Raw genomic sequence first — 24693 nt, forward strand, 5'->3', positions numbered from 1 at the left:
TATTTAAATGTATTTAGTTAATTCTTCTTGTTCCTAGAAAAGGATTTGCCGTGTCAAGGACAAAGTGCTGGTCCACTTCTTCATGAATATATATTTCCTACTTTTAATAATTTGCTTGACAATATAATGAGACTAACAAAATGCCATTTAGGCTATTGTAACATGTACAGTTCCCTGAGGGCACATAGCTTTACAGCTTCCATAGCAGATACTGTAATTCCTTGAGGTAGTTGGCACTCAGTAAATGTTTATTGAGTTGATGATTTTCTTAAGGAAATAAAATATCCAAGAAATTGTTTTTTTTTTGAGACGGAGTCTTGCTCTTTCACCCAGGCTGGAGTGCAGTGGCACTATCTCGGCTCACTGCACCCTCTGCCTGCCAGGTTCAAGCAATTCTCCTGCCTCAGCCTCGCGAGTAGCTGGGACTACAGGTGCGTGCCACCACATGCAGCTAATTTTTGCATTTTTAGTAGAGACGGGGTTTCACTATCTTGGCCAGGCTGGTCTTGAACTCCTGACCTCACGTGATCCACCTGCCTTGGCCTCCCAAAATGCTGGGATTACAGGCATGAGTCACCACACCTGGCCTATCCAAGACATATTTTAGAGTATTCAGTCACTTCTTTTCCCTCCCTCTAATAACCGTGTACTATTATTTGATGTTTTACCAGCTCAAACTAGAATAACTATTTTTGCTTCACATTGCATGTACCAAATTAATTTCATATTATGCTTTGGTTTTTCCTACTTTTTGCAATAAATTATAAAGGGAACAAATGAAGTTTGTGGTTACTTGACACTAGGGGTGAATAAGATGTTTGAGCCTTTCTTTTCCGTCCTCCTTCTTCTTGGCCTTGCTAGAAGAACCCCAAATGGGCAGTGACCCAGATGGCCATTTACTTTTAGACTATCCTCCTTTCAAATATGCCAAAAATGATTAATCAGAATGATAATTAGCCAGTTTCTATCAGTTGTTACAAATCAATTATTTGACTAAGGAAACTGCATCTTTTACCAGCCTTGTTATGGCTTCTTTTAACCACAAATATCCAGTCACTGGTTACCATATGAAAGATTTCTTTGAGGACTAATTTTGTGTTTTCAGTGTGGATGCTTTTCAGTTTTATGATATATTTTGTTCTAAGGCAGATACTCATTAATCCTGTTTTATTTACTAAGGGAGTATAAAACTAACTGCTTAAAGAAATGAATTCAATCCACTTGTCTCTTCTGTCCTGAAAAAGAAGCATGTGCTTTATTACATGGGCCCCTTTTCTTTTTCTCTTTCTTTGAGACAGGGTCTGGCTCTGTTGCCCAGGCTGGAGTGCAGTGGTGCAGTCCTAGCTCACTGGAGCCTCAATCTCCTGGGCTCAAGTGATCCTCCTACCTCAGCCTTCTGAGTAGTCAAGACTGCAGATGCTTGGTACCATGCCTGGCTAATTTTTTAATTTTTTGTAGAGACAGGGTCTCTCTAGGTTCCCTAGGCCAGTCTCGAACTCCTAGGCTCAAGTGATCCTCCAGCCTTGACTTCTGCTGGGATTATAGGCATGAGCCACTGTGCCCAGCCAGAACCCTTTTATTTCTGTTAGTATTTAGTAAGATTTTAGTTGGAGGTCAGTCCAATGTGGAAATGTCTTGGAAAAGCCCTTACCTTTCATTATCTCCTCTCCAGCAATCCTTCAGGGAGAATCACATCCTAATTCTAGGTCACTTGTTACCTAATCCTCTTTTCCTGACACAGCTTCTCACTCCAGAAAACATTTTAACTTCCTGAATATTAAGATTCTACTAACTGGCAGGCTCTGTAACAACCACCAGTCCTTTACATTTTCAAGGTGGCTCTGGTGCAGCCTCCGGTTTTCTTGTCTTCCCCTTCTTATTTTCTATTCCTTTATTTGTCTCTTGAATAGGTATTTAAAGAAAGGAAAGCAGGCATATTTGGATATGTGCCCACTAAGGCACTATTCCTAAGAGAAGTTTGGAAAATGTCTTTTCCAAATGCCTGTGTGCTTTATTATTCCTATACCGCCTTGTAGCAACGCTCATTATTCAGGGCAGTGGTTCTCAACATGAGCTGTGCTTCCCGTGTTGTAATTCTCTGGGAACCTTTTATAATCACCAGTGCTGAGGCCTTGACATCTCTGGAAGTAGGGATGGGGAGGTTATTAAATCTCTCCAGGAGATGTGATGAGAACCTGTGGTTTAGGAAGATGTTAGATACGAGGAGGTTGTTGATCTGCCCCAAGCCCTCTAGCAATTCTGATTATTTTAAATGTACCTGCAATATGTAGCCATTGTATCATGCATATTGAACTGTCTCGGGGTCTAGATATGGATATATGAACCAGGACACCTTGGGACTCTCACTGCCTGGAAAAAATGGCATTGTGTTAGAGGAAAAATAAAGTGTTCCAAAAAAGCTCAATCACATAGATAAATTTTGATGTTTGTGATACAAATTGTTAAACTTTGATTTTGTAAAATATTCAATTTGTAATAAAATCTATTTAGGTATCTTTGATAGATTGAAAAATTATTTTTTTCTGACTGTTGTAAATAATAAAATTTTTTGCTAAAGATGAGGAGTTTCCTATGCTCTCAGTCTCTAGGGCTATCCCTTCTGTATTAGTATAACTATAACTATACAATATATAATAAATAGTATGTGAGCAAATGTAGGAAGATTTCTAAAGCCATGATCATTATGATTTGATTCTTAAAAAACAATCATAATAATTTATAATTAAAAAACTTTTAAGAAGTAAAAGTTTTGCTCTATGTGAGTGTGGTCAATATGTACTTCAAACTTAAATGTTCACAGAAGTTTAAAAAGTATATTACCAGTTATGCCCGAGATTTGTTAAACATTTATTGGGCAATTATATATTAGTATATAATAGCAGTGTATGCTATGTAGATTGTATAGTACAGTATATTGTAGCAAGCATATATTAAGTGCCTAATGTGCTTAAAATACATTGCTCATTTAATTATCAAATAATGCTGCAAGAATCAGTCACAGAATTGATAACTGTCAAAAGGGTAGAAGTTGGACTCAGATCTCTCTTTGTGGAAAGTCCCTGTTTTGACCTCTACCACATTTTTGGCCTAGCATTTCTTCTCCAAGTTAATTACAAATAAGACATAGGATCCATAGTTAGTGTGACATTATAGCCTGTGATTATCTATTTTGGTCGTTACATTGCCACTTCCCTTTCATGTAGCACCAAGCCATCTTCTCAACTCAGTGGGGATGGTGTAAGAGAAAAGTTAGCAGCTGATAAGAAATTCGGTTTGGGTCTGATGACAGAAGTAGCTCAAAAATAACTTTGCTGAGAGGCAATCACATGTTCACATCAAGAAATTAATATCACGGCCTGGGCAACACATAAGAGCTTGTCTCTATTAATAATAAAAATAGGCCAGGTGCGGAGGCTCATGCCTGTAATCCCAGCTGTTTGGGAGGCCGAGGCAGGAGGATGACATGAGGCCAGAAGTTCATGACCAGCCTGGCCAATATGGTGAAATCCTGCCTCTACTAAAAATATAAAAATTAGTCGGGTGTGATGGTGCGTGTCTGTAATCCCAGCTGCTCGGAGGCTGAGGCAGGAGAATCTGGGAGGTGGAGGCTGCAGTGAGCTGATATCGCACCATTGCACTCCAGCCTGGGAGATACAGCAAGACTCTGTATCAAAAAATAAAATAATAAATAAAATAAAATATTAGCTGGGTGTGGTGGCACACACCTATAGTCCCAGCTACTTGGGAGGCTGAGATGGGAGGCTCACTTGAGCCTTGAATGTGAAGGCTGTGGTGAGCCATGATTGCACCATTACACACCACCCTCGGTGACAGAGTAAGACTATCTCAGAAAAAGAAAACAAAAGAAATTAATATTGATGGACAAAAAGCCTGGTACTTTTAAAATTTCTTAATTTTACTAAATAAAAGTGGAATTGGTATTTTTAATAGACAAAGTCTGTGCCTTGGTATAAAATTGGGGAGAAAAAACTTCCGGTTTCCTTGCAAATGAAGTAAAGAATGCTGTTAGGGCAGTGGGGACAGCTAAGCCTTGTAAAGCTGCTTACATTGCATTAGAAACTACAAAGTAAGAAACAGCCCATTATTCCACTTCTAGTTATTTCAGGAATGACACTGGAGAGCTCAGTGGATCCTACTTTAAATGAAGATCTGTTAGTTTAAATCTGCAAAACCACTCTTAAAATTTTAAAAATTATAACAGTTTTTCATTTCTGTATTTATGTTGGAGCATAAGGTTTCAAAAGCTTCAACTTTCAGGGTGCCAAGAAGAAAACTGTTTTAAGAATGGGATTTACATAAAGGGTAAAATGTGTCAACAGCTTATGAATCTGAAAGGAGCATTTATCCGCTATAATTTGTTTTACATGGCATTTTTACCTGATCACCCTTGTTAGATTTTATGCCAATAAGTACATTTCTCATCATCTGTAACTGTGGCAGTTTTTAATCTTCCACTATTAAATATCAATTAAGTTTTAGCCCACGATCTATAAGTAGCATTTAAATTATCACACTATTAAAGTTTAAATCACTCAAAAGAGATAAGTAGGTAGCAATTGCTGTCATTGTATTTTGAAGATTCATACTTTGAGCAAAAAATGAAATTATGTATAAGGTCTCGTAAGTTACGGAACCTACCTACTTTCTGCAGAATGATATGCGTACCACAATTTTACTGTAATTATAATTCCCTTTTCACTATTATTAAATCTTAACAGTGATACCAGAAAGTTTTCATAATGTACATTTTGGTTATAATTGTTTCTTCATCTCTGTCAGGGTTCTGGTTTCCTACTTACAAGCTAACACAGGTTATGCTGCCTGATCAACATTAAAATGTGAATTTCTTATTTTCAAAACCATACCCAAAGGCACATCAAAAAGAAGTGGTTCATCAACTACTGTGTCATTCCTGCTCTTCAATAGACCAGTGTTTATACTCACGGAGGGGTCACATAGGTTTGGCATCCTCCTTTTGAGAGACGAAGGATTGTCTTTGCTAATTTGAAAAAGCAAATTTTGAAAGAATGAAATGTTCATTTTGAAATAAGGTTTCTAGGACAGTGCAGTAAAATGCTTTCCCCTTCTAAAATTTTCTGAAATATTTTTAGCCTTCTAACATACTTGCATGTGTACGCACACACATACACTATATATAGCGACCTGATTGTCACAATCCTCACTACTTCTACGTGTGATCTGTGTATGTGAACCAGCAGCATCACTGCAGAGCTTGCCAGAGATGCAGAATCTCAGGCAGGCTCCACCCCAGACCCACTGAATCAGAATGTGCAGTTCAACAAAATTCCCAGGTGTTTCATATGTTCAAATATATCCACAGTGTGAGAAGATCTGGCATCAGGCATCACTGCCTGGCAGAAAAGCCAGGCGTGGCACTATCTGTATTTTCACCGAATAAATTCTCATTCAGTGCCTGAGAGAACCCTTTGTTCTTTTTAAAACAAAGGAGATCCTGAGCTGGGTGTCAGAGAGGTAAGATTTGGGAAAGTAAAGGTTTTATAATCCTAATAGCATGACAATAGCAGCTATATATATAAAGCCAGGAAATAATACATGAGACTCTACCATGATAGATGAGTTTTTTTCCTCAATCATTTTGTACTGATGGTGTATTTAGTTAATTCTCTGCAAAGAGAAGTGTCCATAATAGGACTTGATATGACATAAGATATGACCTCTTGATAGTCTTTAAGGAAACTTTCTTATTATAGGGTAACCCAAGCAATATTAAGTTTTACAGATATTTTGGGGGGGCATATGGGAGGGCCAAGAGCCAAATCAATAGAAGTCAGCTATTTAGAATGAATACTTCTCATGAATATTTATCTTACTGTTACTCTGTATTAAACTGCCTTTTATTTTACATCTAGGATTTCTACCCAGTTTAGAACTAAGAGATGCTAATATTTTCAGATAAGGACTTTTTAGTTGTTGAATGCTATAACTTCTGTAATATTAATATTCACTGACTGATGATTAAATGTATCCTGTACAATCCATTATCTAAGTTAATCTTCACAACAGTCCCAGGCAACAAGGGACTTTTTAAATCTCCTTTTTACTGATGAGGAAACTCAGAAACCAAGAGATTAAGTAATTCACCAAACGTTGTACAGCTAGTAAGTGGGAGAAGCAGGTGTTAAGTCTAGGATCTCTCATTCGAAAGTCCATTCTCTTATTTATGATGCAAGATTGCCTTTTAGACTTCTTTATCACCCACAAATTCTGTCTCTTAATGGGCAAGCATGTCAAATCTCAACATCATTATTGGCCTAGTTGTAATTAATTAGAAGCCTTTTGGTAAATAATTACGTATATATAAGTCTTCTGACACACCCAAGCATCTATCCCATTGGTCAAACCCAAATACTGATCTTATTGGCAACTCATTAATATAACAATGGTACAAATTGAACATCCCTAATCTGAAAATCTGAAATCAGAAATGCTTCAACTCCGAAACTTTTTGAGTGCTAACATGACACCAAAAGTGGAAAATTCCACACCTGACCTCAAGTTGTAGGTCCAGACAAAACTTTGTTTAATGCACAAAATTATTAAAAATATCATATAAAATTACCTTTAGGCTATGTTTATAAGGTGTATATGAAACAATCAATTTTGTGTTTAGACTTGGGTGTCATCCCCAAGATACCTCATTATGTATATATAAATATTCCAAAATCCAAAAAAAAAAAAAAAATCTGAAACACTTCTGGTTGGTCCCAAGCATTTTGGATAAAAGATACTCAACCTGTATTAAAAAATATTGAAATCTTTAGTCATGCGGAATTTATGCAATTAGAAGGTACAGAAATTCAGTTAAGAATTTCAAAGTTAAAGTTTATATTTTAAATTTTTTTTTTTTTTTGAGACGGAGTCTTGCTCTGTCTCTCAGACTGGAATGCAGTGGCATGATCTTGGCTCACTGCAACCTCCACCTCCCAGGTTCAAGCAATTTTCCTGCCTCAGCCTCCTGCATAGCTGGGATTACAGGCATGTGCCACCATGTCTGGCTAATTTTTGTATTTTTAGTAGAGACAGTTTCACCATGTTGGCCAGGCTGGTCTCAAACTCCTGACCTCAGGTGATCCGTCCACCTCGGCTTCCCAAAGTGCTGGGATTACAGGCCTGAGCCACCATGCCTGACCCTAAAACTGTATTTTTATTTTAAAATATGAATATCTATTATCGCCAACTAATAAAATTAAAGCTTGGAAATGAAAGGATCATACAATGCAAGAGTATCTAAAGTCATTTAAATAATGTCAAGAATAATGTTTTAATTGTTCTGCTCTTAGAATTTTAAGCATTTTTAGTTTTAAAAATACAAATGGCGGATTTTTGACAATATTTTACTTAACATTCTCTAATTGCTGAGAAATCATCTGTTTCAGAAATTAGCCATTGACAGATAATGAGTTTGAGATTCCCTTTTGCCAGAAAAAATTGTAGTAACATATAATAATATGGAAATTGCCAGTATGTTTGGGTATTTATTAGATTGAGAACCATTTCAAACACATCTAGATCAATCTGTAAGCAAAGAATCCAAAACTTGTGAGTTTATTTCTTGCCGCCTGTCTGTTTAAGTCTGACAGTTTAGGCAAGGAGAATGTCTTATGAATTTGAGTGTAATGAATCTGTGGAGGGGTTTTATTGCATGCATTTTCAGGATTATTTTGAAAATACATGAAGTAGACTGAACACGGTGGCTCACACCTGTAATTCCAGCACTTTGGGAGGCCAAGGCAGAAGGATTGCTTGAGTTCAGGAGTTCAGGACCAGCCTGGGCCACATAGTGAGATAGTGTCTCTATGAAAAACTAAAACTAAAAATAAAATGCACAAAGTAAATGCAGAAAAAAAAGAAACAGTTCCCTTCAAATTTCTACTTTTCAAATCTGAAACATAACTGTTCACTCTGGCTACATGATGTACTTGTTTTAAGGGGAAGAAAAATTCAAGATTTAAGAAGGCATTTATTTACGCTCTCAAAAATCTATAGGATACAGTCTTTGAAAATGAATACATTTATTATTTTTGGGGTGCTTACAACATATGTTTTTCTATGTTGGTCTTTTCTAAGTGGAGATTTTTCTATGTAGGCAGATAAATACCAGTATTAGGAAGATTTTATATATATATATATACATACTCATGGAGTACAAGTACAGTTTTGTCATATGAATATATTGCATTGTGGTGAAGTCAGGCCTTCATTGCATCCATCAATGGAGCAACACACTTTGTACCCACCAAGCAACCTCCCATCATCTATCACCCCATGCCTCCAAGTCTCCATTGTCCATCATTTCACACTCTGCTTCTTGTGTATAAATTATTTGGCTTCCACTTGTGAGAACATGTGGTATTTGTCTTTCTGTGTCTGAATTGTTTCACTTAAGATAATGGCCTCCGGTTCTATACGTGTTGCTCCAAAAGACATGATCTCAATCTTTTTACGGCTGAGTAGTATTCATTGTGTACACATAACACATTTTCTTTATTCAGTCCTCTACTGATAGACACTTAAGTTGATTCCATATGTTTGACATTGTGAACAGAGCTGTGATAAACATACAAGTGCAGGTATCTTTTTGATACAATGATTTCTTTTCCTTTGGATGTATACCCAGCAGTGGGATTGCTGGATCAAAGGTTAGTTGTATTTTTAGTTCTCGAAGAAATCTCCGTAGTTTTCCATACAAGTTGTACTAATTGATTTGCATCCCCATCAACCATACATAAGAGCCGGGTGCGGTGGCTCACACCTGTAATCCCAGTACTTTGGGAAGCCAAGATGGGTGGATCTCTTGAGCCCAGGAGTTCAAGACCAGCCTCAGTAACATGGTGAAACCCTGTGTCTACTAAAAATACAACAAATTAGCTGGGCATAGTGGCTTCTGCCTGTAATCCCAGCTACTTGGGAGGCCAAGGCAGGAGAATCGCTTGAGCCTGGGAGATTGACCCTGCAGTGAGCTGTGATGGTACCACTGCACCCCAGCCTGGGCAACAGAGCGAGACTCTATCTCAAAATAAAACAAAACAAAAAGTATATAAGCGTTCACTTTCCTCTGCATCCTTACCAACATGTTATATTTTTGTCCTTTTTAAAAAAATTATTTTAAATTTTTGTGGGTACACAGTAAGTGTATATATTTATGGGGTACATGAGATGTTTTGATACAGGCATGCAGTGTATAATAATCACTTCATGGAAAATGGATTTATCCTTTGTGTTACAAACAAAACATTTATCTTTTGTGTTACAAACAATCCAATTATACTCTTAGTTATTTTTCAATGTAAAATTAAATTATTGACTATGCTCACCTTGTTGTGCTACCCAATACTAGGTCTTATTCATTCCTTCTATTTTTTTACGTATGTGCCCATTAACCATTCCTACCTCCCCTCCCCCGCACAACCCCCTCTGGGCCTCTGGTAACCATCCTTCTACTCTATCTCCATGAGTTCAACTGTTTAGATCGTACAAATAAGTGGGAACAGAGAACATGCAACGTTTGTCTTTCTGTGCCTGGCTTATTTCACTTAGCATAATGACCTCCAGTTCCATCCATGTTGAACGTGTATTTTTTGTCCTTCAATAATAGCCATTCTGACTGGTATAAGATGATGTTTCATTGTGGTTTTAATTTGAATTTTTCTGATGACTAGTGATGTTGAACATTTTTTCATATGCTTCTTGGCTATTTGTCTTTTGAAAAATTTCTGTTCGTACCCTAAACCCACTTGTTAATGGGATGATTATTTGGCTTTTTTTTTTTTTTTTTTGAGACAGAGTTTCGCTCTTGTTGCCCAAGCTGGACTGCAATGGCACAATCTTGGCTCACTGCAACCTCCGCCTCCTGGGTTCAAGTGATTCTCCTGCCTCAACCTCCCAAATAGCTGGGATTACAGGCATGAGCCACCACACCCAGCTAATTTTTTGTATTTATTCGAGATGGGGTTTCACCATGTTGGCCAGGCTGGCCTGGAACTCCTGACCTCAGGTGATCCACCCACCTCAGCCTGCCAAAGTGCTGGGATTACAGGCGTGAGCCACCATGCCTGGACTTTTTGGCACGCACATGTGTGTATGTGTGTGTGTATGTGTGTTTGCCCTGCTCTGTCACCTGGGCTGCAGTGAAGTGGCTCAATCACTGCTCACTGCAGCCTCAACTTCCCAGGCTCAAATGATCCTCGTACATCAGCCTCTCGAGTATCTGGGAATACAGGCACACACCACCATACCCAGTTGATTTTTGTATTTTGTTGTAGAGATGGGGTTTCACCATGTTACCCAGGCATTTGGGGGTTTTTGGTTAAGTTATTTGAGTTCCTTGTAAATTCTGGATGTTAGTCCCCTGCAGGATGTATCATTCGCAAATATTTTCTCCCATTCCAAAGGCTGTCTGTTCACTCTGTTAATTATTTCTCTTGCTGTGCAGAAGCTTTTTAGTTTAGTCCCATTTGTCTATATTTGTTTTTGTTGCCTGTGCTTTGAGATCTTAGTCAAGAATTCTTTGCCTAGACCAGTATCTAGAAGAAGAGTTTTCTCTAGGTTTTCTTCTAGTATTTTCATAGTTTCAGGTCTTCCTTTTTTCTTTTTTTTTTTTTTACTTTTAATTGCATTTATTTTTTGCTGAATTAATCCTGTGCCATAAGTTTTTGTTTCTTCAGTTTCTTTTGGGATATCTTCTTCTGTGTCCAACCTCCTCTTCTGCTTTAGGAACAATTTGTTCCTTTTCAGTAAAGATCTTCTCAGTGTGGCAGGGAGAGCTCCTGTATGAACTCTGGAAGTCTGGTGGCACATCTTGGATGCTTTGTTCACCTGTTTATGTTTAATGTTTAATGACCAGAGAATCTACACCCAAATCCTTAAGTTCAGCATTACTCTGCGTTTTTTTTTTCTTTTTTTGAGACAGAGTCTCACTCTGTTGCTCAGGCTGGAGTGCAGTGGTATGATCTCGGCTCACTGCAACCTCCACCTCCCAGGTTCAAGCAATTCTCCTGCCTCAGCCTCCTGAGTAGCTGAGATTACAGGTGCCCGCCAGGATGCCCAGCTAAGTTTTGTATTTTTAGTAGAGAAGGGGTTTTGTCAGGTTGGCCAGGCTGGTCTTGAATTCCTGACCTCAAGTGATCCACCCGCCTCGGCCTCCCAAAGTGCTGGGATTACAGGCGTGAGCCACCATGCCTGGCCATTACTCTGCATTTTTAAGCATGTACAGTAAAAATTCAATAGTCTTTTTGGACCACTGACTTTGTCTAGTTCCACTGTTTGGCCAGGGCACACCTAACAACTCTATCATTGTAATGTTTGAATTGTACATACGGTTTTTGTAGAGTGACATCTTTCTCCCATTCCACTAGGTGTAGCCTAAAAATAAAAAAGTGACATCTTTCAGATTCTTAGTGGCTTTTTGTATATGCATACCTTTGATGGTCTGGGCAGTTTATGAAAGTGAATATGAAGATTTGAGCCTCTTGAGTTGCATGATTTTTTCTGGGTTAAGCCAGATCACCTCAGGCTGCATAGGGGAAGAGGTTTTACTTCAGCTCTTAAATCCATTTCAAAGTAATTTTTGTACATGGTGAGAGATAGGAGTCCAGTTTCACAGTCCAATTTTCCCAGCACCATTTATTGAAGATTATCCTTTCCTCAGTGTATGTTCTTGTTGACTTTGTCAAAGATCAGTTGGCTGTAAGTATGTGGCTTTCTGGGTTCTTTATTCTGTCCACCGATCAATGTGTCTGTTTTTAACAGCAGTACCATGCTGTTTTGATTACTATAGCCCTGTAGTGTAATTTGCAGTAAGGAAATGCAGTGCTCCAGCTTTGTTCTTTTTGCTACTATTGCTTTAGCTATTTAGATTCTTTTTTGGTTCCATATGAACTTTAGAATAGTTTTTTTCCAATTTTGTGAAAAATGATGTTGATATTTTGATAGGGATTGTGTTGAAGCTATAGATTGCTTTGGGCCGTATGGTCATTTTGATGGTATTAATTATAGTCTTAGGAAGATTCTTTAACAGGAAAAGAGCAGCTACTTAAAAATGTTTTAACAAACCATGCAAGGAAATTTGATGCATTTGCCAAGCCTTTTGTTTGGCACTCTTTTCTTCATTATTTCTTAACATCACAATATTTCTAGGAGTGACATATTTTATTATTGGTGGTTTCTTTGTTTTGTGTGTTTTTTTTTAAACCATCTCTGACTTAGGAAGGAGTGAGGTATTATCTCCACTTTTCAGATGAGGAAAACAGGCAAACTCTGCAAGGCCATAGAGCTGAAAAGTGGTCCAGGTAGAATTCAAACCCACACCTGTTTTATTCTTCATGCTTCATTCTGTCTATAGTAATTGTCTTTTTCTGTTTCATCTTTGTACTGCTTTATCACCTAGTTGTGGATAGACAGTTCGCCTCTTCGGTAGAACATCTGAATCCGTTACTATGGGAACTGCTCAGTTTGGGAATGGCTTTTGTGATGTAGCTTCCAGGTAATTTCCTGAGTAGGGGGCTGCTGGGCAGGATCCTGTCTGCCTGGATATCATGTATATTTGTGTTTCTTACCTTATGGAGTGGTGGTTGGGGAAGAGTGGCTGGGAAACAGTGTATACCCTGGCTCCAGGAGGCTGGCTAGGGTTTGTTTTCCTTCTTCATTCCTGCCAGCCCTGTTAGCTAGGGACTGGGTTCTCTGTCCACCCTTACTGGTTCCAATCACCTTGCACAGCTTCTTTCTCTCTCTTTCTTTCTCTCTCTCTCTGCCCTATACTTCTGTTTGCCTTGTCTGCCCCTCTGATCAGACCATCCCTTTCCACCTTGAGCCTACCTGAATTCCTCCTCCAGCTGGTCTGTGTGCTCTTATATTGTATGCTGCTGGATACCAGCCTTCTCAGACTCTGATGAGGATTTTAACATGCTTCTGTGAGCTTAAGCCAAAAAGGAGAGTGCAAATCAGACCAGAAAAAGAGAGGTGATTGACTACAATAGAAGAGAAAGGTTTCAACAGTGGACGGATTCTGACAGCTAAAATTCCATCTTTTGAAGTGCTGGAATTTCTATCTTAACAACTTATTTCTTGGCAAACATCCTCTTCACAGTGATTACAGCTGTTCCATTCAGAATTATTTCAGTTCTTCAAAGCAAGGAGAGTCTGTTTAAAGAGTTGCTTACAAATTGTATTTTTATTGGTGATGGTCACTCCTGTGTAGCACCCAAGGAGGAGACACTAACTGCATCCATTCTGGCTTATGATGTTTTCTATCAGATCTATCAGATCATTACATGGGTACACAGGTTAGGTACCTTTGTAAAGTTGGAAAGAGTAGTGCTGCAATTGACAACTGAGGTAGGACCTCAGGAGTCATCTGTACTCTGATGGGCTCATCAGCTCACTAATGACTATTCACATTCTGTTAGGGAAAAATTATTTCTATAAAATGTTCATATTCATCATCAAAAAAATGAAAAAAGGAGCTAAGCAAATATGATTTTAATGCTAGCATAGTATTACATTATGTGAATATACTATAAGCATTGGGTCAAGTTTATTGATTTATAGTGGAAGATAGCCTTTCCAGGCTCTAAAATATTCATAGCTACTCCCTATGGCTCTCCATTTCTTGTAAAAGTACCAAGATAAGCATTCTTGATTGGAATGGAATCCAAATGCAGGTAACTGCCTAGTTTTGTGGATTATTTCAGAGGTAATAGAAACTAACAGACTGAGTATCACTAGTATCTAGCTAGTGGGTCAAAGAGAATGCCCCTGGATGACAGAGTTGGTATTTTTGCAATGAAATTACTATGTCAATTCCCTGGCTTTTATTTTTCTCAAGACCCCTCATCTTTTTTTTTTTTTTTTTTTTTGAGACGGAGTTTCGCTCTTGTTGCCCAGGCTGGAGTGCAATGGCACAATCTCGGCTCACCACAACCTTCGCCTCCCAGGTTCAAGTGTTTCTCCTGCCTCAGCCTCCCGAGTAGCTGGGATTACAGGCATTGCCCGTATGCCTGGCTAATTTTGTATTTTTAGTAGAGATGGGGTTTCTCCATGTTGGTCAGGCTGGTCTTGAACTCCAGACCTCAGGTGATCCACCCGCCTCGGCCTCCCAAAGTGCTGGGATTACAGGCGTGAGCCACTGCGCCCGGCCTGCCCCTCTTCTTATATTATTAAAGTAACTTACTTTATATTCCTTTTGTTACTGTTTTTGTGATGGAAAACTAACTTTCTAATACAGTGTTGCTCAAGCTTTAATGCGCATCCAAATTGCCTGGGGAATCCTGTTAAGTGTAGATTCTGTTTTAGGAGGTCTATATATAGAAACACAGATTCTTATTCTTAGATAATGCTGACTGATGGTGCTGGTTATCATCACCCTTTGAATAGCTCATCATCCTAAGAAATATATGGTAAGAAATATAATAAGAAATGTATTTCTTAGGATGGGTTATTTCTATACAAAACTAACATTTTTCTTCTGAAAATCAGCATGAAATCAGAGCATGAAATTTTCTGACCTTATTCTCAGATGCAGGAGTGCCATTAAAAAAAGAAAGATTGAACTAATGAAGTAATTGGATGATAAATATTATACATCAAAAATCTCAAAGGATTTTTTTTACTGTTAAAAAATGTATGGTAAAGATAAGTTAAAAAAAAAAAGCACTAGAGTCTAGTTTGTGTGAAAATCTCACTTCTATTTATTTGAACTGATCTTGATGAAATATGCCACTACTAGCAATGTCAAATGAGGTTTGTTTTGTTTTGTTTTGCTTTTTAATGTTGTGTCTTTGGCATATCCTGGAATCAGGAGTTTGAGGTTTCTCACACAAGTTTCTAAGAAATTGTAAGTCAACATGTGTTATGTTCCAGCCCACAGTTCCTTCATGGTAGAGAGGTAGGCTATTAGCTTCTAACTGGTAGATTTAAGGATCTATGGAACTAAGCAAAGGGCCATTCCTTACGTGAGGTGCTGAGGGATGGGGGAGGGGAATTGCATGGGGTGTAATCAACAAGTCAACAATCATTTTAGAAGATTTAGCACTGGCATAATTAATAACTTCTTGAGAAGGTAAAACCACAATTTAAAGATGAGTTGTATTGAAGGATTGGTATGTTGTAGGACTGATGATAACTAGAAAAAATGGCAGCATAGCCAACAAAGCTCCTAGCCAAAGGATACTAAGTGATGAAAGAAGGAATTAACTAGAAGTTGAAGTCAGTAATTATGTTGTTTACCTGTTCAGTATAAGTGAGGAAATGGCATGATCTACCTGAAGGAGGAAGGACCCATTTGATTATACAGAGAGCAAGAGTTCATTCTTACTATTGGAGACTTGAACTTCCTGGTTATTCCATTAAGTCATTCATTTAACTGTTTTTTCAAAAATTCCTTAGGCAAACTAAATGAGTAGACTGATTATATTAAATGGCAGTAATTCCGCACAGTTTAGACAGGGATAGATGAGATTGTTTGCAATGTTTATAAATTATTTTTAGAAAGGGAGCAAGATTAACCCTGTTGATTCCTGTTAAGTAGGTAAGGTAAATTTCCTTTAATCCTTGGATGTTACTAAAAGTTACTAAGGGGTGGCCGGGTGCAGTGGCTTACACTTGTAATCCCAGCACTTTAGGAGGCCAAGGCAGGTGGATTGCGAGGTCAGGAGATTGAGACCATCCTTGCTAACACATTAAAACCCCATGTCTACTAAAAATACAAAAACATTAGCCTGGTGTGGTGGCAGGCACCTGTAGTCCCAGCTACTCGGGAGGCTGAGGCAGGAGAATGGCGTGAACCCGGGAGGCGGAGCTTGCAGTGAGCCGAGATCATGCCACTGCACTCCAGCCTGGGCGACAGAGTGAGACTCCATCTCAAAACAAACAAACAAAAAATTAGTAAGGGGTGGGATGTCAAGGATGAAGTTCCTTGGACTGCAAAGATCCCAGAAACAAATGATATTTGGTAGAGCAGAGCTGAAGGTAGAAGATGAGTGTGGCAGCCAGACATCAGACCACTAACATGTCTTGGTGAGTGTATATATATATATATATACTAATACAATAAAATATTAATGCTGTAGGATCAAATACTTCTGCATGATTTCAGTGATTCTCAAGGTTAGGATCACCCCTCCCCAGTGGGTTTTTCTCCATCTTCTGTAGTGCTGCCTCAGGTCTTCCACCCTCCTGGTCCCTAGATCTCCTGATACACCCCCTTTCTGAGTGTGTGGTCCCAGGGAACTGCTGTTTCTGTTGCATTTTTCAGGTGCATTGTAGGTATCCTTCAGATGTATGGGGCCAAAGGTTAGAGTTACCTAGGCAGCTTTTATAATATACCAATGCTCTGGCCGGGCACAGTGGCTCACACCTGTAATCCCAGCACTTTGGGAGGCCAAGGCAGGTGGATAACCTGAGGTCGGGAGTTTGAGACCAGCCTGACCAACATGGAGAAACCATGTCTCTACTAAAAATACAAAATTAGCTGGGTGTGGTGGCTCGTGCCTGTAGTCCCAGGTACTCAGGAGGCTGAAGCAGGAGAATCACTTGAACCCGGGGGGCAAAGGTTGCGGTGAGCCGAGATCGCGCCATTGCACTCCAGCCTGGGCAACAAGAGCGAAACTCCATCTCAAAAAACACACAAAAAACCAATTCAATACTTGAAACAGAACGACTACCACAGAGATAGTTTAGCCCTAGCTTAGTAGTGTCATTTCTCAACAATCCCCTAAGCTGCTGTGATTGTGAGGCCTCCCCAGCCACGTGGAACTGTGAGTCCAATGAACCTCTTTCTTTTGTAAATTGCCCAGTCTTGGGTATGTCTTTATCAGCAACATGAAAACGGACTAATACAGTAATAAAAGAATATGTACAATATTATTTAGATTTTGTTAAACTTTAGGTATTTCTCGACCTTAATATTATAATAATATAATAATAATATGTATTCATTTAAAAAATTACCCTTGGTTGCAATTAACAAATAGTCATTGAAGTCACTTGGGCAATAAGGACAAGCTTAATATCATTTAGACTTTGCTAGAACTTTGAGTATCTGTTGATAACTTTAAGAATTCATAAAAAGTATTATCTCTTGGTTGCAATTGAGGAGCTTAGAATTGAAGACAGAAAACCATTTTAAAAAATTAAAAAGAAGCATGGTGGCATGACGCTTGTAGTCCCAGCTACTCAGGAGGCTAAAACAGTGAGCTGTGATTGCACCACTGCACTTCAGCCTGGGCGACAGAGCAAGACTCTATCTCAAATAATAATAATAATAATAACAAAATACAATTTAATTAAAAAGAACTAGGGCCTCAGAGTCAACATCCAATCTTTTTTAGCAGAGCAGGGGATAGAAACTGCTAGGGATCTGACACTGAGCACAAAAGTTTAGGAAGTAAAGAGCAGGAAGCACCAATCAATGATTGCAGTTGCAGAAATAAACCCTGTCCACAGGCTTCCCCTAGCTTTATCATCTTGTGGAAAGAAAAGTAAAAGAAAGGAGACCCAACTTTTTCACCTTCCTGTGAAACACAAAGTCAAGTTTGGGGGCTTATATAGAAAAGTACTAGCCCTGCCTATCTCCAAAGTGGCATGGGCAGTAAAGGACTGTAAAGCCAGCGGCAACCTGAGAAGCATGTGAGTCAATCCCAGCTAAGGCAGCCAGGGATTAGGGAAGTCATAGATAATCACCACATGGTAGGAACAGTAGGGAATACCAAACAGTCCAGTGACACAGCCATCCATCCCTGATGGTGCTTAATGACTAGTATAAGGGGTAGGTTCTGTAAGGTGTCCTGCCAGGGAGGGGATTAGATAGGACAAGGGCCTCTTAAACACTAGAGATTACAAAATAATTTACAACCAAGTGGGAAAATTTGATTCTTTGCTAGCAAGATCCAGTAATGGTAGACATTATTTCAGTTATGTTAGAGGGTGGTACCTGTCGAATGAGAGGTTGGCTGAAGTGGACTTGGGAAAGGGGAGGCAGGGGTAGGTTAAATGCCAGCAAAAAAAAATCTTAGATAAACAAAGCTGACTTTTGCTTAAAAACTGTTAAATCAAAACACTGTTGATAAGAAGAGTAGGTCAGCCATATAGCAATTCTCTCCTTTGCTTCCAAACTACGTCTAAAAAAAGACAAAACATGGAGATATATATTAGAGAAAAAGTCCAAGTCTAGCAGAACAAGAGGAATTTTTTGTGTGTGCATTGTTATTCTCTAAAATTATATATGTAAGCAAAAAGAAAAAAATCTTTAACAGGGAAAACTACGATAGAAATAAAATAAACTTAAATAAGAGAACGAAAGTTACTGAGGTCACTGTGATTATCTACATGTGTCTCTTTATCTCTGAAAAGTAAAATATTGACAGACTGGAGCCCCAAGGGGATGGAAGTATCCAATTCTTACTCAAATAAAAATGTATTGAGCTCAGTTCCAGAGAACATTCTTGGATTTGATGTTTTTAGCTCCCTAAGTTTAAACAGCTGAAATTTCTTATCAGACTTTCATAGAAGAAAAACGTTTTCATTTTGTTGTTTATTTTCTTAATTAAAAATATATATACCCATAAACATGCTAATCCCCCATAATACCACTTTTTTCTTAAAATTAGAAAGAAATGAAAGTTGCCCTAATCTTCAACCCTGCAAGATAAGAACTTTTAATATCCCTTTCAAACTTTTTTTCTATACCAGAGACACATATCTGTATCTATCCACTGATGCATCTGTATCAATACCTAAAATTATATATAATAATTTTACTTCATGCAGATCTTCATTGAAAAGATAGAATACTATGTCCTTGGCTTAGGTACTATGGGTGTAATGATATTTTTATATGTTTAATCTGTAATCATTTTTGGATTACAACACAGTTATTCAGGTTGTGGCTGATGGAAACCACAGGAGTCTGAGGACACACTTGAGCTGTGTGGGACTCACCCCCGCCACCCCACCCCACATCCACACGTCTTATCACACAAGTGACCGTTGCTCAGCTTCTTACTCACACCAACCTCTAGTGTTCAGGCTTTCCAGTATGCACTTTCTTTTCCTTGGAATGTTCTTCCTTCTGCTCTTCTCAAGGCTGGCTATTTCTCATTTTTTGTGATCTCAATTTATTCCCATGTCTTTAGGGAGACATTCTCATTCTCCATCTAAAAGAGCTCCCCTCCACCTGCTAACACCGTCTCTTTGACACTCTAATTTTCCTTCAAAACACATAGTAATGCGTTACTATTAATTTGTTGATTAGTATGTATCTCTCTGCTTTTCAGTGAAACAAGCTCTGTGAGGCTTATTTGTACCCATCTTGTTCAGTACTGTGTATCCAGTACCTGGCATAGGATCTGGCAGATAAGAAATACCCAATAGGATTTGTGGAGTTAATGAGGTATATAGAACTTTATTAGCACAAATCCACAGACATATATTACTAGCTTGCTTTACAACCACAAGGCCATGAAAAAAGAGTTGCTATTTGAGTGGTGTTTATTAGACATATTTACAAGTTAAAAGTTAAAAGTGAATCCTTAGTGAAATAGTTAAATCAGTAATAAGTTATAGAGCATGTTGTATTAGGTCACTGCTCTTTAGAAACCTAAGCAATAACGTGGAAGAACTGCTCTATGCATTTCTGTAATGACTTTAGCAGAAGCTGTGGGTGGGAGAAAGAATTGGACTCACTTTGAACCCACAGTTCCTCTTTATTAGCCAGTTATAAGCAAGTCCTTTTTTGAGCCCCAGTTTTGTCTGTAAAAGGCAATAAGTTTGTCTGAAGAATGATGTAGGTGCTACATGAGATACAGTTAAGCCCTGCCCTAATCATGTAAATGAATGTGCACAGTTCTGTTGTTTTGAAATTAAAGTGGGAGCCCATGAAGCTAGATGGCTGGAGTTCTGTAGCCAATTGTGTTATTTCCAAAAGTTTGTAATGGCCTCAGAGTGTGTTGTCGAGGAATTTATGTAATGTTAGTGACTTGTAAAGAGCCATCCACATTTATGGTCCTGTCATTACCATTATTGTTATATGCTTGAAAAAAAAATCCACATTCTATTAATAAATAAGATAAATCTGATAAGACTGAGCATTAGCTTTTTACCTTTTGAATTCAGATAGATTTAGTGGAAGCATAAACTTAACTGACATGGATAATAAGATCTATAGTAAAGTCAAACAGCTTATCAAATCTTGAATGAAGCTAATCTTAAAAAGGGGCTACTGAAAATGGCCCCTTCACCGGGCAGTAGGAAGTAAGTTTCTCCCATTTCTGATTGACTTTGACCTCTGCTTTCCAATTTTGCCCCAAAGAAACTTAGTCACGATGATGAACTTCTTAGGCGGAAGCAGCCATAAAGTGGAAGATCACTAAAGGCAACCAGCCAGTTACTTAGGTTTCCACTCAGCTGGGCTAGATTTAATCCAGGCTCAGAGTCAGAGAATCATGGAATTCTAATGCTGGAAGGAACTAAAATTTCCTTTTTTAACTACGAAGTCTGATTTAAAGCTTTCTAAGTTTCTAATTTAAAGTTTTCCAGTTTTCTAAGGAAACCAAAGAAACTAGTTTTATTATATTTCTTGACCTATTCGATATCAGATTATAAAATTTCTGAAGGTACCATTTTTCCTGCCAAGCTTTGATATATATTTGGTAGTATTACCATGGCACCCTTGGCCTTTTAACCAACAAGGAAGAAAGAGGGTAATTCTGCATTTATATGAGTGTCGCAGCTCTTTAACAGACAATCCCGGAAGACATCTAGACATTCCTGTGATAAAACTTTCTTTTTGGGCCTCTATTTCTCCACTTCCACCTTTCTCACTCTTCCCCTACTTCTGTGTTCTAAATAGGATATGGGTGGACATAGTATAGTTATTGATTAGATGCTAATTTTGTTAGTTTTGCCTGAAACAGCAGCTTTACAAATTAACATTTGAGGACCTGAAACACAAAGGTGATAGGAGACTCAGAAAACCATGGCTCACCTTGCGCCAGTTATTTAGAATGTAAAATAATGTTCACTGTGATCATTGGGTGCAGCTGGTATAATTAGGGGCAGCTGGCAGATCCTACAGACTGTTTATTCTGAGTAAATAAAGAAAATATTCATAGCCAATGGGAAGACTACATCTCAAGTTGTTAGTTTGTAAGGAAGTGCTGATTGCTCCTAATTTAGGTGATTGTATCTGTCAGTCAAGTGAATATGTAATCGGTCCTAGCTTTGGTTACAGGAGGACATATTTTCTTTATTACTACTTACACATTTCAAGTTTTAAATAAGGCGTTCAATATAGAGTGAACATTTTATTATAGACAAACCCATAGTTGTAGGAATTCTACTCCGAAGAACTATCAGCACAGCCTTTAAACACTTTATAATTAAGCTTAAATCTGAAGCTTGAAGTATTATGTTTATGTGCCTATTCCTAATGCTGGGTGTTTTCCAACTCAAGGGCAAACATTTGAGTCACTCATGATATGTCAGAAAGTGAAATAGGAATTTGAGAAAACTTGTCTAGAAAACTGAGACCAAAATAACACAAGAAATTTCAAATATCTGGAATCCTAACAAGTACAGCTCAGTTTATGAACATGCAGTCTTTGTGATCAATGCTTTAAGAAGCCCACCATAAGATATCTTCAATATTAGCCCAGACTTAATTATTAACATCCTAATCACATGTCCAAGTTAAGAAACAAAAATTCATTTTTCTAATAGACTCACACACACTCAACATCCAATGAATCTAAGGAAGTTCTTGAGATGTTAAGGAAGGTAAAGATCAGTTCTTTCCAAGCCTTACATTAAATTGTTATCAGTCTTCTCTCTTCTAGTATTTTTTATTTTGACCCTTTGTTCATCTTGAAGGATCTTCTCTGAACACCAAGTTGTCTGTGGTGCCTGGCACTGGATCAGACCATTGCTGATAATAGGAAGATTACTTCATTATTCCCCTACGCAGCCTTGATTGTGGTCAGTTACTGCAAGAGGAGACAGGAGGGAAAGAGAGACAGTGCTTGCTTGCAGTTCGTCTGCTGATTGGCTTCTTCCCAACTAAGGTCTTTACCTGTCCCTTGAACTTACCTATTTAAACAATTTTAGTGTCTGCCTTTTTTCCCTAGGCTGCTACCCTGCTACCCTGTGAGTGTTTCTATTGAGCTTCATTTCATGTGTTTCTGACCTCTTCTCATATTTGCCAACTAAATTATAATTTTTGCCTTCTAAGTTGCTGACTTTGGCTTTGAAGTCATACAGAAGCCAGTTTGAACAGAGAACTCACTCCATTTTTACAAGGTATGCAAACTTGGGCAAGTTATTTAACAGAGTATGTGCTGCATTTCTTTATCTGCAAATGGGGGATGGTACACATACCTAGTGAAGTTGGTGTGAAGAGTAAAGGAGAAATCAGCATCAAGTTCTTAGTGCAGTTTCTGAAAAGTCTCAAGAAACACTGGACTCTGGTACAAGCTTAATAAATCATATTCATTAGGTACCTTCAGATTATTTTAAATGACTTCCTTGTTAGCCTTAAGGTGATTCTCTTACCGTCAACCAGTTATACATCCACATAATAAAGGAATATCCTAGGTTCTATTTTATAGGTCTGTTAGTGATATACATAAAAGGAAAGTACTCACATTTTTAGCCTGGAATATAAGGCCCTTCACGGTTCCTCTTCCACCTTATGTCCCACATCATCAATTTTTTTTCTGGAGACAGGGCCTTGTTCTGGTACCCAGGCTGGAGTGCAGTGGTATGATCACAACTTACTGCAGCTTTGAACTCCTGGGCTCAATCTTCCCACCCCAGCCTCGTGAGTAGCTGAGACTACAAGCCTGCATAACCAGCCCAGCTAATTTTAAAATTTTTTGCAGAGATGAGGTCTTGCAATGTTGTCCAGGCTGGTCTGGAATTCCTGGCCTCAAGTGATCCTCCTACCTCAACTCCCAAAGTGCTGGGATTACAGGCATGAGCTACCACACCCAGCTCACATCATCCCTTTTAAACACTGTAAACACATCTGCCAAATGTCTTCATTCTCTGCACAAACATTCTCTAACCTTTATTTCATGTTGTTCCTTCATTCTGTAATGTTTTATTTCCCGATCTCCACTCTTCTCTATCCTGCCACAATACATGTCCCCCCAGAGGCCTTGTGTTCGTACAGCCTGAAATGATCCCACTATCAGCTGACTTAGCATAATTTTTAAAAATCATTTTCTCATGACTGATCACATTCTTCCATGTGTCATAGTGACTCCTGAGGGTAAGAAGTGTTTTAATACTTCTATCCCTCCCAACCCATGCTTAAAATGGTGCCTGGCAACTTGTAGGGTTCAGTGATGGAGTATCGAAGGAAGGACCATATCATGGGGATCAGAAACAGATATCAATTATGCAGTTAAATATGTTCTCTCATCATTTCAAGCATTTGTATTCATATATTTCTACTCCACTAATAGATGTCTTCCCTGACCACCACACCTAATGAAGCCTTGTCATTCCTGGGCCATTTGCTTTGTTTTATTTTTGTACACAACATTATAACATTGTAATATATCCTCAGAGTTATTTGTTAATTTCTGTCTCCTGCTAGAATGTAGGCTTCATGAGCACAAGTTCATCTTTTTAATGCCAGTAAGCCTTAGCAAGAACTCTATAAGTATTTGTTGAGCAAATGAATGGATACATAAAATAATCACAGGATCTACTGCATTAAAGCGTTATGGATATATTATTCTACTTTTCCAAATGTATGTAAACAGGCTTTCTGGTAATTGTCATTTTGGATGTTTAGATGTTACATTTTTAGAGAAGCTTTAAGTAATAGACATTTAATCAGTGCCTGCCTAAGTAACTATGAGGTGAGTTGTTTCTATAAATGGTAGTCAGATCTTAGAAATACTCTAGTTTAATTTGGTGAATTTAACTTTTTCTTTCATATCTTAATTTTCTTCTTTGGACACCCAAAGAGATTATATTGGGAAATAATGACTTCCCTTTAGCCTAGGACTTTGCTCTCCAAACAGATTTGGGACTTTAATGAAGGGTTAAGCAAGATGAGAAGGTGCGTGTCTTTCCTTCCCTTCTTCCTCGTCCTCTCAGGCTCCCTTGACACCTGTGACACCCCCGCCCCCGCAAGCCTCATCTTCCCAAAGCCTATCACCTTACCTCTTCCCATTTGCCCAAGTGCAATGTCAGTGTTAAATAAGCCATAGTTCACAGCTTTTATTAATACATAGTGTAACATTTGTAAGGAAATGCAACATGCTTTCGCTATGCTTTCACAGTAGGATGAAGCTGTCCTTGAGGTTTGAGGTTTATTTGCCTAACACCTGGCATGCAGGAACTTCAGTAAATATTTGTTGGAGAAATGAATGATCCATTCACAGACTCATTAGGCCCTGATTGTGTCTGTGGGTCACAATAGAACAATCTTCTTATCAGTCCTTACCTGACTTGATTTGCTCTGTGACACTTAACTTCCTCTCTTTTCTCTACCCCTGACCCATGACACTCCTTAGTTTTCTTCTTTCCTCTTGACTGTGTCTTCTTAATCTTCTTTACTTCTCTTCCACCTTCTCTGTAAGTGATGATGCTCCCTGCCCTTCCCAT

At 38.4% G+C, this 24693-nt stretch overlaps 1 protein-coding gene across 6 annotated transcripts in view; it reads left to right on the forward strand.

The window, feature by feature from the left end:
* ELOVL6 (ELOVL fatty acid elongase 6) overlaps positions 1-24693 on the forward strand; it is a 149081-nt gene that overhangs the window by 40683 nt on the left and 83705 nt on the right. For 3 of the 6 annotated variants that reach the window (XM_063637237.1, XM_063637236.1, XM_063637238.1), the window contains one exon: positions 22304-22371. The exons of the other annotated variants lie outside the window; for them this stretch is intronic. In XM_063637237.1, coding sequence (XP_063493307.1) covers positions 22304-22371 — 68 coding nt within the window. The remainder of the gene's footprint in view (positions 1-22303; positions 22372-24693) is intronic. 6 annotated transcript variants of the gene reach the window in all.

This window comes from Symphalangus syndactylus, chromosome 4 (assembly GCF_028878055.3).
Source record: "Symphalangus syndactylus isolate Jambi chromosome 4, NHGRI_mSymSyn1-v2.1_pri, whole genome shotgun sequence".
In the NCBI taxonomy this organism is placed as follows: Eukaryota; Metazoa; Chordata; class Mammalia; order Primates; family Hylobatidae; genus Symphalangus; species Symphalangus syndactylus.